General features: G+C 38.1%; 1 protein-coding gene across 7 annotated transcripts in view; it reads left to right on the top strand.

Annotated features, from left to right (window-relative positions):
- Sytl5 (synaptotagmin like 5) overlaps positions 1-19,479 on the top strand; it is a 258,603-nt gene that overhangs the window by 119,824 nt on the left and 119,300 nt on the right. For all 7 annotated transcript variants that reach the window (XM_087189869.1, XM_087189866.1, XM_087189868.1 and 4 more), the window contains one exon: positions 17,344-17,828. In XM_087189869.1, the coding sequence (XP_087045995.1) occupies positions 17,710-17,828 (119 nt within the window). In that variant the 5' untranslated portion in view covers positions 17,344-17,709. The remainder of the gene's footprint in view (positions 1-17,343; positions 17,829-19,479) is intronic.

The following is a 19,479-nucleotide window of genomic DNA, read 5'->3' as shown; positions in this document are numbered from 1 at the left end:
AAACTCTAGCTGAGTACTTATAGATTTTACCATAGTTTTTTTTCTAATGATCCATAGTCATGGTCAACTACTGGTAGAGCTGGAAACTGCCAGAAGGGGTCAGTGACTGGAGCCCCATTTTACATCTAGCTTTATTACTATGGCATTATTTTATACCTCTTTTGGTTATTCTTTTCTGCTGGATGTTTAAGACCAAGTTAAAGTGAGACCTGTCAATCAGTTTGAGCCTCTTGCTATCTACCAAGGTTGGTTAAGCCTCTTCAGGCATTACTTTGGAACCATGCATAGAGCCTCTCAGCTCCTCTGTCAGTGTCAGCCATCAGGCTGGGTCACAGTCTTGCTTGACCATGTTACTTTCAGTGAAAGCATGGGAGATTTTTCCCTCTTGGTGACCCTCCTTTGGCACACGGTACATTTGTCCTCTGGTGCCCAGCAATCTCCCTGCTCAGGAGGTTGAGTGACTTACCAAAGATGTAGGATCCCGTAGGAAAGGTTCCTTTGTGTTGTGGATCTTTGTTGACCTTGAGGGGTCAGGCGCAAAATATTGGCTGCACTCTTAGCCCAATTACCTTTCTAGTTTTGGTCTCCAAACTTTAGTTGTCGAACACCCAGAAGAGAAGGTCAGTGACATAAGTATTTCAGTAGGAGCAGTGAGCTTCACTATTATAATAGTTAAGACATCAAGCACTTTTGAAGTATAAAGCACAGTTAGAAGGCTGTTACTTTTTACCAACCACAGTTGTTTTAGTAGTTGAATCCCTGTAGAATGTTAATGGACAACAGTTATATATTATAGAGAAACTTAAGATCAAGAGCCACACATAGTATTTTAGCATGGCAATCGTGATAACATTTTCTTTGTAACACTTACATGTCCATCTTAGTAAGGAATATTCTTTCAGTCAAATACCTCCATCTGATCACAAGACATTAAATGACATAAAGAAAACTCTTATTTGTTCTCCCTTAGTAGGATGCCATCTAAAGAGAACATACATATTGGCCTATAAATGTATCTTAGGAGTTCATAATGTCTAGCCTCTAATTTTAGTGTGACATTGTTTCAACTGTTTGGTGACTGAGCATCCCTAAGTGTGGTGACCCGTATAACATACATCACATAAGTTTTTAAGATAACTATTATTTGACTGGTTTTCTCATGCTGACTTGACATGTACCTCTTATCACACGTAGCTGGAGTGTAAGAGAAAGGCAGATATCTGCATCAAAAAGATCATTACCATAAACAATATCTTAGAAGACCTGCACACCCAGAAGGGATGAATGATATTTAGTACACCATGAAATAACAATGAATATCAGTTACACAAAACCCCTTGTCATTTAATTTTGTTTTGTACCAAGAACATTTTAACTAAAACCTTATTTTTTTTTCACAGAAAACTTAGGCCATGACCAATGTATACCTACCAAAATGATATGTTTAGTGATATATTTCCCATAAGGCTATGGAAAATATTGAGGTCCCCTTTGTGAACAAAGGCTGAAATAAATTTTTTCCAGGCAGCCGCTCCTTTATTTACCAAGGGGAGTCCCGTCCCATAGTTTTCCTAAGCCCAAGAGTCTTTAATTATCTTACAAATTTTTAGATGACCAGTGAGAGCCAGATCATAACAATTAACACATCATTTTGACCAATGAAAGATTCCCAAGTTATACATAGACAACAATATGTATTGCATTTGTAAAACCAGTTGACATTATTTGGATCATCTGGTAACCTGGGGGAACCATGTGTTTAATTACATTTATCTATAAGCCAACTTGAGTTACAGGCGAACATCTTAAAAAATCCAAAATGCCAAAAGAAAAAAGCTCAAACATAACAGCTGTACGTGGTGTAACAAATTGAACAGACAGACACACACACACACACATAAGACAACTTGTTTGTAAACTAGAGTACACTCAGATGTATTTGGCCAAGTTGAACTATAATAACTTTTATAATTTTTAGGTTTATAACTGTAAATAAGACTAGTCAGAACTTTGTAGATCAATTAACAGAGATCTCTTGTAATAAGAATCAAAAGGAATAAAAATCTTCTACAGCTGTGAAAGCAAAGACCATTTTAAAATGGGCCCTAAGCTGACAGTTTATCTGACTGGAATACTCAGCTATACAGGCTTCTCATGGTTGCTTTGATAACCATAGTTGTTCAATAGCCACATGTAATTGTTCCCTCTAAAGGGACAGACTATTAAAGGTAATTTTAGCCATCTTCAGTGGGGGTCCGCTCAGGCCAGGTTTGCATGTAGAAGAGATGAGGTGACACTCTTTGGAGCTAAGTGTGAATTCCAAGCAGCGAAGGAAGAAGGCCTGCCAAGGCTCCAACCTGCTGTGCTGTGGATATCTACCTATGACAGTTTTTCCCAGTTTGAAAAGAAACAAAGGGAAAGAAGGCATCCCTATCTATCCATCTTGTTCTGTACCCAATCCAAGGTGCCCCTTAGACTTTATCTCATCCAGTGCCACTGGTGGCTGACTAGAGGTACAAGGAAGTGGCCAGAGCCAGGTTAGCTATTCTTACCATTCTCTAATTTTACCTCAGGGCTGAAAGACAGATAAATCTGAACTAAAACTTTTACATTTATCTTTTGAGAGTTTCAGGGTTAAACCTAAACCAGTTTTCTATATGGCCCAGTGATAAATGAAGGTCAGATTTACTCTGGAAGGATTCCAGGGAGGGGCAACTCACCATTCTGGAAGCTTTGTCTTGAAATCCAGCAGCCACAGAAAAGGGAAATACCTTGAATCAAACTGCATTATTTCTCAGGAGCAGACCAGTGGAGAAGGGGCAGAAGAGTGCCTTTTAAGTATGACACAAGAACTAAATCTTAACCATCTCAGGTACAGAAGGACTGAGATCAGGAGCTTTTCCAGAGTGGATCTGCGATCCTTAGCAAAACATGTCTCCAGAGACAAAAGCTATGATTGGCTCCTACTGCATTGCCAAGCAGAAAAATCAAACCAATAAGCAAATAACCCAAATGGCTGCTTATTGCCTCTTGAAAGAGAATGAAAATGTTCTAACTATATTGTTTAGGGCTTACTCTTTTAATGAATTACTCTGAATCTATAATATCTTATTTATGATTGAAATACCCTACAGGCTGTTGAGCAGCTCCCTGACATTGGAGAAACACTCCCAAAGCTATGTCTCACCTTTTATTAACATACAAACTTAAATGGTGTCCTGTAGTTAGGCACTTAGAAGTGCTCATTTGAACTTCTAGAGTGCAGTCTAGGAATGAGGTTCCCAGGTGTCTGTCTCTTGGGCTTTTCTATAAGCTAATAGAGGGGTCACACAATCTCACTATATCCTGCTATCTGAAGGCCACAAAAGCCTGTAATTTCCAGGAACCCCCTTAGCTGTTTTAGAGTCTTGGGCTGTGGAAGGGAAGGAATTGGTTTAATTCTTTCTTCCCCCAGTCTTTGAGTTCCCTTAGATATAACAAGGCCTAAGTATTTTACCTCAAGGCTGCAAAGTTGTGCCTTAAATCTAGAAGTATTATAACCCCTGTCAGAAAATTCAGCAGAGCAGATGTCTTGGCTAGAAAGCTCTTCTGAGGGGGCACATAACAACATACCATCTACATATTGCAAGACTGTGACTTGGTGAAAACTACTGTATTTCCTTTTATCAAATCAGGATGTAGGGATGTCCTATTTTTCCTGATAAATAGTTGACAATTTAAAATAATTAAAGGACTTAGTTCTCATGTTTCTTAGACCTTCAAGAATACATGCCTGAAAAGGTCTTCTATTTACTCTCCTATCTGATTGACAGGCCAGTGGGGGTCTTGTATAGGAACTGCTTGTGTTCCAGTAGAACCAGTTATTCCCCTGGATGCCTGTCTTTCGAGCTTCCAAAATTAAGATAATATTTGTCTCTATATGTAGTAGCAGCTTGTAATATTACTTATCTCTCATTAGAAATCAATGTTTGATTTAAGAGCGACATTACATCTTTTTAATCCAGTCCATAGGTCTGAATAAGTCCTCTAAAGACCTCAATATCAGGGTCATCTGAAAACTTTTTTAGGTCTCATTTAGTCTGTCTTAGATCACTGAGAGAAAAAGACTCATGAACGCAGGTAGTCCCATATTTGCCATTCACTTCCTACAAGAAATTTTGTCTTTGAGGGTCCTGAACAACTTAGCTAAGCATGGATATAGCCTCATGGAGATTAATTATGGCTGGCCTAGGAATTCCACCCTCAGCACCTGGTGGCCAAGGCTTAAAGTTGTCTTGAAAACTTTGTTCTCAGGTTCTAAAGGGTGAGGAGTACCCTCAGGCTTAGAGGTACTGAATGTCTTAAGGGTGAGGTGTCTCTCATTTTCCTATGTCCCAGATTTACATTTGAACACAAGCAAGAATTACTTCTTAGTGTAAAGAAAATCTCAACATAAGATGATTTTGACCATTTTCTCTCTTTTACAGTATAATTCTAATTGTGAGACAGCATCATAGTACTTTCCTCTGTGTACTTGGCTTTAGGAGATAGGCACACCATGCACGGGTGTAGAGAAATACTAAATTGCTCCTTAATGTATTCCAAAGGAGTAAGAGGTTCAGATATGGAGTTCCTAATCTGAAACAAGAGAAACAAATATGGCGTCCCATAAGTCTCTGCTTGATTCCTGTGCCCCCTAGGGCATCCCCAAGGCATCCTTCAAGGTTTATACCATTTCAGGGTAGGTAGCTACCATCTGGAGAGAGAACCAGAAAATAAAACCGGACTGGACTATCTACCCTTTACCAGGGTGCGATCTTTTCTTCCTCAGGTAATTTATATCCTTACTCTAGTAAGTACTCTCATAGCGCAAGTTACAATTGACTTCAGCCATAACAATCATGTTTAGAGAAGGAAGTATTGCTAGCAAACCAAGAGGGTTTAAACCACTGCTTTCTAGTTCCTTGAAAGAGAGAGAAGAAAATAGGTCAACAGTCAAATTAGGGCACTTTTCCTGCAAAAGAGATCACCTCCAGAGATGGTAAGTCAGAGATTCTTCCCTGGGCCCTAGGGCAGAGAAAGATCTGAGAAATTTCTGTTGTCTATCCAGTCATTTAGACAACTTTTATTAGCAGCAAGGCAAGGCTACTCCTTTAAGGTCCATTTTAAATTCACTAAGTAATTGAAACTCACAGGTCCTCCTAGCGGCCACGATCTACATAGTAAAGGCACTCTTATCGACTTCCTATGCAAGCATGAATGAAGAGAAAGGCTGACCAAAATAGTCCTATATTCTAGTTAGCATGGAAAAACACAAATGCAACTTACTGATTGTTATTTTCCCTAGTGTAAGACAAAACAGTTGTTGGGAGTTGCCTTAGTCTGACTTTCTGGAAGGAGGAGCAGTCTGACTACAAGGGATTTTCAAATGAACTCCCAACAAGTTGGAGAAAAGTTTAAGCAGAGTTCTTAACTCACTAGGAGAGAGAAAAAGCCCAAATAAAGCTCAAACTGGTTAAATATCCCCAAAAAATCACCATATAGCATTTTATAAGTCTACAGTCAGCATTTCAAAGTCCACATCTTATCAGCAAAGGCATTTTTCTCCCCTACACATGAATAATGAAGACCACGTGGGGGGGGCGGGGGGGGGAGGAAAGGTTCAGGTATTTTTACTCTATCAAAGATTTGTTTTGTACATTTGTCTAGAGGTCTTACTAGTAGTACAGAAAGCAGTCCAAGCCTGTAGCTCAACTCTTTTTTTTTTATTCTTTTGTTGGTACATTTTAGGTATATAATATATACAGTTACATTTCTCATTGGGAACTTGTACCTTTACATGATGTATCTTGGTTCTTATTTTTTCCCCATTCTCTCCACTCCCTTCACCTCTCCACCCTCCCCTATTTACAAAGACTTTGTTTCCATTTTTTACATTTCTCATAATTTTTCCTTTCCCTTCTTCCTTTCCCCTACCCCTCCCACTTCCCCTACCCCTTTGGACCTTTTCTTCCAATTTCGCATTATCAGTTATTCATTTTAGTCATTGGTACATTTCAGGTATACAATAAAATGACAAAGGAGGGCAGGGCAAGCGGGAAAAATAAGAACCAAGAGAGATTATGTAAAGGTGCAGCTCAACTCTTAAAGGAGGCTTAAGAAAGGGCTCTGATGGCATTGTTTCAGATCACTCTGAGACACAGGATATCTGATGATCACTGACAGAGTTCCCCTTTCACCTCACTGAGGAATCCAGATAGGGACAAGATGTGGAGATTTTCTGCTGATTACCTGGATGAGCTGTCGGGAGCTAGCTTCTTCTGAGGGACCTTTGAGTATACACCAGAGGGTATCCCTGGCCATGACTCCTCAGTTGTCACCTCAGTTTCTGCTAGTGCCAAGGAATCAGAGATCTGTCTCAAAAAGGAACCCAATTGTCTATCTGGTCAACGTTCCACCCACCATTGGTGTCAATGGGAGTGGAAATTCACCAGAGGGCAACTGAAGAAACCTGTCCTCTGCTTTGAGAGTGGCAGCTGCCCTAAAGGCAATTACTAGCTGGCAGAGTAACCACTGTTTGGCTTTTATAAGGGACAGATAAAAGCCTGAACTGCCTTTATCTGAGCCAATTTTATGAGACCCATTTTACAACATTTTAAAGCAACTAAGTCCAAATGCAGCACATACAAAACAAGAATAAAAGATAATTTTAACAAAGGACAATGCACAAGAAAAACAAGAAATTTGCAAACATTTAAATAGACACTTTTGAGACAAAAGGCTAGAACAAAGACCAGAATTTATGAAACAAAAATCAGGATCTATGAAACAAATGTCCAGAGACTATGAAACAAAAGTTACAACCTATGAAGCAAAAAGACCAAAGTTAGAACCTATGAAAGAAAACTCTTACCTCCATCCAGTAATCTCGGTTGAAGACCTCCAAAAATGATATAGGGGAAAGAGATATAACTCTCAAACCTGCTAGACATCTGAAATGCGAGTTCATGTTCTCTAAAATTCTAGGAACAATGGAGGTTAAGAGTAGGAAAAATTTATTGGAAGAAAGAAAGCTTCTGCCTAAGAGAGACAGAAGGAGGACTGGAAAGTGGGTTGCCCCTCAGAGTCTAGATTTGAACCAGAGTTCCTGTTCCTGTATCAGGATCACCTTATTCAAGTTAAGTAACTTCTAAAGTCATCTTTCTAGGATATTTTCTCCTAATGGCCCAATTTCTATGTGGGTCCTCGGGTCTCAAATGTACCCAATCTGTGCTATACTATCTGCACAGCTGTCACTGATCTGGCTTTTCTGTTCTATATTCTCCATCTCTGTTAGCAGTATTATTATCAACATTCCTGGGTTTCACTCCAGTTTTATTAAATCAGAGTCTTTGGATATGGACTTTCAGGAGTCTATTTTTAATCAACCCTGTAGGTATTCTTGTGCATATTAAAATCTAAAAACATTTGCAGTTCCCCATGCTGAAAATCTCAATCACTCTCTTCCTTCTTCATACCATACCCATCTAGTGGATCAGTGGATTTTATTGAGATCATTCCCCAGTATCTCAACAATGATCCTTGTTTCCTTTCCCACTAATACAGTTTTAGTTCTTAGTCTCTCTCTGGCACTCCTGCAAGAGCCTCATTGTCTATCTGGCCTATACCCTGTCTTTCAGCCAATCACTGTGCAGAGTTGGTCTTTCAAAACACAAACCTAAAATGGAAATCTGACTGTGGTATTCCTTAGCTTAAAAGCATTCAGCATCTTGATAGCATGGGAGTAATATTGAGAGTATTTAAGGTACTGAAACACTTCCTTCAAATAAAATCCTACCAGGAAATCCAACTTACAGATCAGTTGAAAGCAGATCTGTTCTGCTTGAGGCAAGGATGGGCTCCACAGTCTTGGCTACCCACCCTCCCTTGCTGGGTTTCCTAAGAAAACATTCCTGAAGACAGAATTTGAAAAACACTGGATAGAGCCAAGATGCTTCATTTAGAAACCAAATTCCTCTCTCTCTCTGGCATCCTCCTCCGTTTTACCTCTCTGCCATTGACCCAACCCCCAGTCTGGGGTTATTCACTATTTTCTGGGCTGGTCATGTGTTCTTGTGACTTTTTACATTTGCTTCTGTTTACAACCTAGAATCTCCTCTCTCTTCTTTTTAATTGTTCTTTTCTTCATGTTCTCAGAAGCAAAGTTGGCATCTATGATTTTTTTATGTTTCTGTGTCCATTAGAAGGTAAACAGGCCCCTTGAGAACAGGACCCAAACTTTCTTTATATATGTGTCCTGTAAATCACATTTTATTAGCAGTTTTATATGCAGATTTCTTCACTTTCCTTCATATTGTGAACCTTTCAGCATGTTATCATAATAAAAGAAACTTACTATAAAATGTAACTTTTCAAAATAATTACTCAAGATGTATAATTCTTCATAAAAATTTTAAGAAACCAGAGACCTTTGGCTTTTAATCAAAGGGAATGAAGGCATATTTGGTGGTGGTGGGGAGGGGGGGTGCTTTATGGTTATTTTTTAATGGTACATATTCCTAGTATATACTGATAACATTGGTACATTTGCATAATGCATCTTAACCCCTTTTTTACCCCTTTCCCTGCCCCTCCCCTCTGCTATCTCCATCTCTTAGCCCCCTTTCCTTTTGCAAAAATTTTATCTCCCTGTTTCATATTACCTTTCTTTTATTTTGCTCATTCATTTACTTATACTTCGGGTTTTTCATAAAAGAGAAACCATAATATTTCGGCTTATGTGTCTGATTTATTTTGCTTAAACTTCTGGTCTCAAGGTGCATCCATTTTCCTACAGATGAATCAAATTTATCTCCTTCATGGCAGAATAGTACTCCATTGTATATAAATATCACCTTTTCTTTATCTTGGTCTTTATTTATACTTTGTTTGTGACCAATTCATTTTAATGATATATCTCTTAGCTTCAGCAACAAACAAACAAAAGTGAAGATATGAAGTGTTCTCAGAATCCATCTGTTGTGTTGTCACAAAGTAATATACAAACAAGAAATTAATTTTGTGTTAATTAATTTTATTCCAGGCATGCCCATAAACATTCTATTTTTAACACTCCTTTTGGAGTACCCAATAATCAAATATATTCAGATATACCCTGTCTTTTATCTCAGATATCAGTGCCTATTATTTTAAATGTGCGTCACTAGTGTTGGGTGATAGAACTGTCACCTGGCAAATTTTCATACCATGAATCACTCAAATCATACAACTAATTGCCTATAGTAAATTTTCATCTTCTTCCAGATTCTTTTTTGTAGGTTGGCTTCTAATAGAGTTTTCCCTTGGGAAGTGAATGTTCTGGTACTTCCCACAGAGTCCTCTGTGTTTGGTTCAGTATGAACCCATGTCGCATCTGCTCATATATAACAATCAGCTCCAGTTCAAGTATTTTTTATAGATTCCCACCCCTTGAATAATGTCTAAATACAATTCTGTAGACTATTCATGTAGGAAATTCTAAATCTGACATTTCAAGCATAAAATATTTCTTAAGTGAACCAGATTGTAATGGTAAGATATTCATTCAGTGAGTCTTCAATTATTTTTTCCTTTCAGCATAAAACCATATGAGATACACAAGGTGTGAAAAACCAATTGTGTTCTTTATCTGAGGAAACAACAGTTGACAGTGATGTAAATCCTAAACATTACGTTCTACACTAACCTTGTTTGTTTCTATTTATTTCAAATGTAGGGCCTTCTGATCTCTGCTGCATCTAGGGTTTTGGAGATAGAGGAAAGGCTATAATAAATCCAAACAATCAGCAGAGACTGACATAGTTTCTTCAGAGGGGACTACCTTTTGGTCTGTAGGAAGCAATTCAGATTGAGTCATTTCAACAAAGTTCTGGTTGGGTACACACTATAGCAGACACACAGGGACTTTGAACAGTTAGGGAAAGTCTGGACAAGATCCTGTCCTTTCAGATCTAGCTTTTGAGGTCAGCCCAATCTTAAAGTTATGCAGGATCTCTATGACAGCCTTGAGTAGGTATCCAATTATGTCTGGAAGCCTGGTGAGAACCAAGCAAATCAAGTGCAACTTGTATGTAGATTTCAGTGCATAGACCTGCATAAAGCTGAGACAGTGACTTGGGATGATGCTCAGTTACAAAATTCAGCAGATCACCCTAAAAGTCATTGTGGATTTTTTTTGGTACCAGGGATCAAACTTGGGGCATTGCACTTGCAAGGCAGGTACCAGAACAACTGAGCTAAATCCCTGGCCCCTAAAAGTTATCATTCTTTTTTTTCTAATTAATTTTCTTGGGACATTTTAGGTATACAGTATAATGACATTCATCATTGGAAATTTACACCTTTACATAATCTCTCTTGGTTCTTATTTTTTCCCCATTCACCTGCCCTCCCTTCACCCCCTCCATGCCTCCCTATTTACAAAGACTTTTGTTTCCATTTTTTCATTTTCTCATATTCCATTCCCTTCTTGCCTTTCCCCTACCCCTCCCACTTTCCCTTCCCCTTTGTCCCTTTCCTCTTATTTCACATTATCTCTTATACATTTTAGTCCTTATTTACATTTTCAGTTTCTCACACTACAGAAACTATTCAGTATTTGCACATGTGTGTCCTATTTATTTCACTTAAGTGTATCACCTAAATGTGCATCCATTTAGATATAAATGTCTCCAATTTCTCATTTTTTATGGCTGCATAGTACGCTGTTTTATAAAACAACACACTTTCTTTATCCAGTCTCCAGTTGATGGGCATTTGGGCTGTTTCCAAGTTTTAGCTATCACAAACTGTGCTGCTATGAACATAGGTACACATATATCACTGTGGTGTGATTCTTTCAATTCTTTGGGAAAGATACCCAGCAGTGGAAGAGCTAGGTCAAATGGAACTTCCAGTCCTAGTTCTTTGAGGTATCTCCATGCTGATTTCCACACTGGTTGCACCAGTCTGCACTCCCACCAGCAGTGCAGCAGTGCTCCTCTTTTCCCGCAGCCCAAGCAGCATTTGTTATTGGTTGATTTCATGATAGCAGCCATTCTTTCTGGAGTGAGGTGGAATCCCAGTGTTGTTTTCATCTGCATCTCTCGAATGACCAGTGATGGTGAACATTTTTTAACATATTTATTTGCTATTTCTACTTCTTTGTCTGAAAAATTTCTGTTCATTCGTGGTGCCCATTTTTTGATTGGGTCTTTAAATTTGGGGGCTCTGATTTTTATCAGTTCTTTATAGATTCTAGGTAGTAGACCTTTGAGGAGCAGCAGGTGAAAATTTTTTCGCACAGTGTGGGTTATCCTTTCACACTGTTGGTGCTTTCTCTTGCTGTGCAGAAGCTTTTTAATAAGAAGAGATCCCACTTGTTGACTGTTTGTGCTAATTCATGGGCAACTGAGGTTTTGTTCATGAAATTTTTCCTACAGCGTTGTCTTCAAGAGTTCTACCTAACCTCTGTTTCAGCTGGTTCAGCATTTCTGTTTTAATATTTAGATCTTCAATACATTTCAATTTTAGTATAGTGCATGGTGACCGATATAGGTCTAGTTTTAATCTTTGGCATGTTGAAAACCAATTTTTCCAGTGCCATTTATTAAAGAGGCTCTTTTTCCTCCAGTGAAAATGTTTGACTCCTTTGTCGAAGATAAGGTGGCTAAGTGTTTCTGGAGTTGTTTCTGCATCTTCTAATCTGTTCCACTGGTCCTCAGGTCTGTTTCTTTGCCAGTACCATGCTGTTTTTATCACAGTAGCTTTGTAGTATAGTTTCAAGTGGGGGTTGTGATACCCCCTGCCATATCTCTGTTTCCTAGAATTGCTTTTGCTCTTCTAGGTTCCTTTTTGTTTCAAATGAATTTTTGGATTGTTTTCTCAAGGTCCGTGAAGTATACTGCTGGGAGTTCAATTGGGATTGCATTGAATCTATATAGCAGTTATGAAAGTATGGCCATTTTCACTATGTTGATTCTTCCTACCCAGAAGCAAAGATGTCTTTCCATTTTCTGATATTGTCTTCAATCTCTCTTTTCAGAGTGCTATAGTTTTCAGAGAAGAGCTCTTTGATTTCTTTTGTTAGGTTGATTCCTAGGTATTTCAGTTTCTTGGATGTTATTGGGAAAGGAATTGTTTGCTCTATTTCTGTCTCAATGAGTCTCTTGTTCATTTAGAGGAAAGCTATTGATTTTTGTGTGTTTACCTTGTATCCAGCTACTTATTAAGTCCACAAGACTTTTGGTGGAGTTCTTGGGGTCTTCTGTATAGAGTATCATGTCATCTGCAAATAATGATAATTTGACATCTTAATTTCCTATCTTTATTCCTTTTATTTCTTTCTCTTGTCTAATTGCTGTGGCTAATGTTTCCAAGACTATATTGAACAGGAGTGGTGATAGTGGACATCCTTGTCTTGTTCCTGATTTTAGTGTGAAGGATTTCAGTTTTTGACCATTTAGTATGGTATTGGCTGTTGGTTTTTCATAGATGGCTTTTATCAGATTGAGGTAGAGACCATCTATTCCAATTTTTATATAGTTTTTATCATAAATGCATGTTGGATTTTGTTGAATGTGTTTTCTGCATCTATTGAGATGATCATATAGATTTTGTCCTTGGCTCTATTGATATAGTATATTATATTTATTGATTTGCATATGTTGAACCATGCCTGCATCCCTAGGATGAATCCCACTTGGTCAGGGTATATGATCTTCTTGATGATCTACTGCTTTCTATTTGCCAGTATCTTATTAGGGATTTTTGCATCCATGTTCAGTAGCGAGATTGGCCTATAGTTCTCTTTTTCAGTTGGGTCTTTCTCTGCTTTGGGGATCAAGGTGATGCTTGCTTCCAGGAATGAATGTGGGAGTATTACTTCCCTTTCAATTTCATTGAAGAGTTTAAACAGTAGTGACAGTAGTTCTTCTCTAAAGGTCTTATAGAATTCAGCAGTGAAGCCATCAGGACCTGGGATTTTCTTAGTTGGTAAGTTTTTAATTATTTTTTGATTTCATTGATTGATATTGGGTTCTTTAGAATTTTTAGGTCTTTTTCATTCAACTTTGGTAATTCATACTTATCTAGGAATCTGTCCATTTCTTCTGTGTTTCCCATCCTATTGGCATATTGGTACTTGAAGTAGGCATTGATAATCCTCTGGATTTCTGCTAGGTCCATTGTAATTTCATCCTTTTCATTCCTAATTGCATGGATTTGAGCCTTTTCTTTCCTTTTTCTGACAAGGTTGTCTAAGGATTTGTCAATTTTGTTTATTCTTTTGAAGAACCAACTCTTGGCTTCATGAATTTTTTGTATCATTCTCCTAGTCTCCACTGAATTGATTTGTGCTCTGATCTTTATAATTTCCTCCCTTGTATGAGCCCTGTGTTTGTTCTGCTTTTCTTTATCTAGAAGCTTGAGTTTAGCATTAGGTTGTTTAATTGGGCTCATTCTGTTTTCCTCATATGAGTATTCACTGCTATGAATTTCCCTCATAAGACTGCTTTCATGGTGTCCCATAGATTTTGATGTGTTGTATTGTCATTTTCATATAATTGTAGGAACTGTCTGATTTCTTCTTTAATCCCTCTGTGACCTATTGGTTATTCAGAAGTATTGTTCAATTTCCATGTGTTTATGAAATTTTTGTGGTTTCTTTTGCTATTGATGTCCAATTTCATCACACTATGGTCCGATAATATAAAGGGGATAACTTCAATTCCTTTGCACTTACTTAAACATGTTCTATGAATGAGTATGTGGGCTGTTTTGGAGAATGACCCGTGTGCAGCTGAAAAGAATGTACATTCTGATTTTGTGGGGTGCAACACTCTGTAAACATCAGTTAAGTTCATTTGTTCAAGAGTTTGATTGAGTTCTCATATTTCATTGCTTATTTTTTGTCTATTTGATCTATCTGTTTGTGACAGTGGGGTATTGAGTTTCCCCACTACTATTGTATTAGTGCCTAATTGATTTTTCATGTCCGTTAGTATTTGTTTTATATAGTTGGGTGCACTAGTGTTTGGTGGATAGATATTTATGATTGTCATCTCTTCCTTTTGGATTGTTCCCTTTACAAGGATGTAGTGTCCTTCTTTGTCTCTCTTAATCAGTGTTGGTTTGAGATCCACTTGATCTGCAAAAAGGATAGCTACTCCTGCTTTTTTTCAGCTTCCTTTCATATGGAATATTGTTTTCACCCTTTACCTTTCATTCTATGAGTTTCCTTTTGAAGTATGTGTGCTTCTTCTATGCAGCATATTGTTGGATCTTGCTTCTTGACCCATTCTGCCAGTCTGTTTCTTTAGATTGGTGAATTGAAACCATTAACATGGATGGTTATAACTGATACATATTGATTTATCATTTTCATGACTTTTTCTTTTTGTTGGATTCTCCCCCTTTGCATTTAGTTTCTTGTCATGCCTGATGAATTCATTCGGCTGGGCTTCCTGGGGTTGTGACCCTCCTTTTCTTTTCCTAGCATATTGTCTAAAATTTTTTGGAGTGCTGGTTTGGTATTCACAAATTTCCTAAGGTGCTCTTTGTTATGAAAGTATCTTATTTCACCGTCAATTTTCAAAGAGAATTTTGCAGGGTACATCAATCTGGGTTGGAGGCTGTTTTCCTTTAGGGCTTATAATATGTTACTCCAAGCTCTTCTTGCCTTGAGGGTTCGTGTTGAGTAGTCTGCTGTGATTCTGATGGGCTTTCCTTTGTATGTGATTTGTTTCTTTTCTCTAACTGCTTGTAGAAGTTTGTTCTTCTATTGGCTTTCTGGAATCTTAACTATTATATGCCTATATGTAGTTTTTTTTATCAGTGCTAGCTGGAGTCCTATATGCCTCACTTATCTGTATGTCAAGTTCTTTTCCCCTCCTTGGGAAGTTTTCTTCCATCACTTCTGTGAACAGTTTTTTTTATGTCATCTGCACTCTCTCCTGTTTCTTCATTGACTCTAATCAATCTTTTGTTATTCTTCTTTGCATTATCTAGAAACTGCTGTATTGATTTCTCATGGTGCCATACTATTTTAAAGAAATTTTTCTTTTCCTGGTCACTAATTGCAATCTTATCTTCTATATCTGAAATTCTGTCCTCACATTGGTTCATTCTGCTGTGTAAACTTTCAATGGAGTTTTTAATCTCCTGGAAATCTGTTTGCATCTGTTTTATGGGTTCCATTTGTTTCCTATGATGGGATTCCACCATGTTCCTCAGCTCCTCTATTTTTTTTATGTGTGTCCTCTCTAGATGTATTAATCATGTATTGCACTATGGGCACAATCTCTGCTGTTATCCTAGAAATTATTTCTGATTTCATTTTTTCCATATCCTCTTTCATTTCCAGTTCAGGGAGTCAAGGTGATTATCAAAATGTTCCATCTTATTTCCCTTTGGGGTTGCTTTAGGTGATCTGGAAATCTGGTTTTGAGACTTGTTTACGTGTCTTCTCATTTCAGTGGGGTGGGGGGTGGAGAGAGATGTGTGCTGCTGGCACCTGAGTGGCTCACCTCCTCTACTCTGGGGGCAGTAGTACAGTGGCCTGGAAAGTACACCTCCTCTGCCTAAAAGTTGTCATTCTTAAGGGGCTTTATAGAGAGAGTCCAGGTAACAAACCAATGAAATGTGCTGTAAAGCCAAGAATGAGAGAAAAAGCCTCCTCCTCTCCTCCTTCCCCCTCTTTCTTTTCCCTCTTTCTCTCCCTCTCCCTCCCCATCTCTCTCCTCATTTCCCCATCCTTCCCCTCCTTTCCCTACCCCTGCCCTTTTGCTCCTCCTCCCCCTTCTTCTTCCTTGTCTTCTTCCAATGATAGTGAGGATTGAATCTAGGGCCTCAAGCATGCTCTGCAAGTACTCTACCATTGAGGAATATGCTCAACCCTTTTTATTTTATTTTTGAGACAGGATCTTGCTAACTTGCCCAGGCTGGCCAAGAACTTGTTATCTTCCTGTCTCAGCCTCCCACATAGTTGGGATTACAGGTGTGTACCATTGGACTTGTTACTGGGAAGCTTCTGTTAACAAGATGGTAGTGTTAAAACATCTATTTTTCAGTATAGTAGTTCCTCCTTATTTGTGAAGGATGTGTCCCAATACCTCCAGTAGATGCCTGAAACTGCAGATAGTACCAAAAATATATTACACACACACACACACACACACACACACACACACACACACATATATATATAAAATTTTTTTCCTATACATTCCATTGCGTTGCCACATAGTACCAGGGTTAATCTGTCCTTCCATGTTTTATGCTCCTTTGTATGATGTCTTCTTTGTATCACTGCTGTTGCATTCTGGAACTATTAATTAATAGAATAAGGATTACTTGAACAAAAACACTGTGGTAGGGATAAACCAGATGGCTAACAGGCAGGCAGTATGCATAATGTACATACACTGAAGGAAAGGAGGAGTCATATCCTGAGCAGGACAGAATGGGATGGCACAGGATTTTATCACACTATTCAGAACAGCACACAAGTTAAAACTATGGAATTGTTTGTTTCTGGAATTTTCCATTTAGTATTTTCAGGTTACAGTTGACTGCAGGTAACTGAAAGTGCAAAAAGTAAGACTAAAGATAAGGGGAGCTAGTATATGTAATGGATGTCTGGAAAAATTTATGAGCAACCATATAAATAATTTAGCATAAACTGTTTTCTTAGAGCAAAACAATACTCAGTGCAGATAAAGGCTCTGTGTTCACCTCTCTGATTACATGTCTTTTTGTCCGCCAGAAGTAAACATGGTCTTGACATTTTCATAAATTCACCTAAATTTATACTACAATTGTGTGTCTTTGTAAATTAAATATAATATTTTTACAAGTGATATTCTTCATGTATATGTAATCATTATGCATCATTTTCTTCTGTAACTTAATTATTTTCATTCAGTATTTTTGTGAGATATATTTAGGTTGCAACATAACAGTTCCACCAGCAGTGCTTTTCATGCTGTGGTCCTAGTTGTTGGGTGAGGAAGGAAGAAGGAGAGAACTGCTTCAGGGCCTTACCTGTGCACTTAACTGTCCCAAAGTGGTGACCCAGTTCAGCTATGAGAAATCATTGCATATGGCTGGTAGAGGAAGCTAATTATAAAAGAGAAAACTGAATTTGCATAGAGAACCTGAAATGGACTCAATATAAATATCAGCTCATGATTTACAAAAACAAGATGCAAATATTTGATAAATGCATGCTTACTGATTTAAAAATGTTTTTGAGTTAAGTGCATCAATATTTCAAAAATTAGATAGTTTTACAAGTGCTATGGGTAAAATGACCTGATTAATTTTTCTCTCTTTTGTTTACTTTTTCAGTGTTTTCTACATCTGTCCCAGCAAACATGAGTCCTGCTCTGTAGCTTTCTGAAGGATTGAAGCTGAGCATCATTAGTGGAACTCAGCTGCTGCCTGACTGAACATCACAGCAAAGACCTTGGAAATCTTTTTCAGTTAAAACAATAATGACTTTTTGGTAATGTAATCTCCGTAAAGCATGTTTTCTGTGCAGCCTGAAAGAATACCAAGCTACCATTAGCAGTTCTGCAGAGGCCTTCTAAAAACCACTTTACCTGAACAACTGAGTGACTCCGGGTTGGTCAGGGTTAACCTTAGCAATTGTATCTATCAATTCACTTTCTGGAAGATTCAATCACTGCTACTCAGAGCTGCTGCTGAAATATCATGTCCAAGACCTCAGAGTTCATCAACCTCTCATTTTTATTAGATCATGAAAAGGAAATGATCCTGGGAGTCTTAAAGAGAGACGAATATCTGAAAAAAGCAGAGGAAAAGAGAATAAGGTAATATCTTTTTATTGTTTCAGCCTTCCTTGACTGCTTTCTATTTGTTCAAAGAAATTTAGATCAAAAATGGGGTACGGCCGGGGATTTAGCTCAGTGGTTTTGCCGCCTGCTGTGCAAGCACAAGGACCTGAGTTTGATCCCCAGTACCAAACAAAACAAAACAAAACAAAACAAAAAAACAAATGGGGTAAATGTAACTGTACTGGAGACAAATGTTGGTCAGGTACTATTCTCCAGAAGTAGCCCCAATACTAGAAAACTTCTTTGGCACTCCCCCTTTAGCCAGGCAGTAGTATGGAACTGAGCGAATAATGTAATGTTGATGAGAGCACTCATCTGCTAATAACATCATAGTAGCTAAGAAGAGGAACTATTCAAATCTGAGTACCAACTCTGATGAGTATTAGTTGCATAACTTTGAGCAAGTTACTTGCTATAGTTTGGATGTGGATTCTCCAAGAGCCCCATGTGTGAAAGGCTTTGTTCTCAGCCTGCAGTATGGTTAAGAGGAGGTGAAATCTTTAAAAGATTGGCCCAGTGGGAGGTCTTAGAGCCCTTGCAGGTGTGCCCTTATGGGATTGTGAAGACTGGTCTCTGTCTCTTGTTTGCTTTCTGGCCACCACGAAGTGAGCAGCCTGCTCTGCCATATGCTTGGACCATGATGTATTGTGCCACTGCAAGCCAAAAGCAACAGGGACAAGCAGCCATGGAATGAAAACTCTGAGACCTTGAGCCAAAATAAAATTTCCCTCCTTTTAAATAGATTATATCAGGTATTTTGTTGCAGTGACAGAAAGCTAACACATTGCTCATTACTGCCCATGCCTTGATTTCCTCATAGGTAAATCAGGAATAATAATAGTACCTACCTTATAAGATTGGTGTAAGAATTACAGAAGATAATATATATGCAATGCCTGGCACCTGAGTGTCAATAAATGTTAGCTATTATTGATTTGTAATGCCTTTGTCAGGTCGGTCTTACTGGGGATTTGCTAGGAGAAGAAAAAAGGAATCTGGAATACATGGTATTCCCAAATCACTTCAATTTCTTGAAATAAGAGTCTGTATGAGGAAAGTTGAGTAATTGGGGACACAGTTGAGTCTCATATTCATTTTAGGTAGGGCTGATATTTAGCAAGTTCCCTGGGTATGACCTCACCTATATTTCAGCCAGCATCCATTCTGATTGGTTGCCTAATCTGCTCTAAATTGTTACATCATCATCCTGATTGGCTGCAACACCCACTGATTATTTGCTCTCTGCACTGCTCTAGTTAGTAAATATATTTGGTTATTACATCTTACCCCTGAAGAAAGGTACCTGTATAAATACATATAAAGAGAATTCTCTCCTTGGTCACAGACAACTGTGCAGTGTGTAGCTTTTATATCTTGTCTGCTCTCCAAACTATAATATGAATATTAGATTTATTGGTTTATTTTATTTTTTGGTGCTGGAGGTGATTCTGGGCCTTGTGCATGACAAGCAAATACCATACCACTGAGCCACACCCCAGCCCATGACAGGTATGATTATTTTACTTGAGCAGAAAATTTATCATAATATTATCTTTACATGTCACAAAAAATATTCAATGTTCCTGAAGCAACTAGGGTCCTGAAAATGGGAACTATATTGAAATAT

This window comes from Heterocephalus glaber, unplaced genomic scaffold, assembly GCF_053883595.1.
Source record: "Heterocephalus glaber isolate CG9 unplaced genomic scaffold, H.glaber_assembly_v1.0 deba00001547, whole genome shotgun sequence".
NCBI lineage: Eukaryota > Metazoa > Chordata > Mammalia > Rodentia > Bathyergidae > Heterocephalus > Heterocephalus glaber.
Note: the sequence above shows the minus strand (reverse complement) of the source record. Positions and strands in the feature narration are given on the sequence as shown.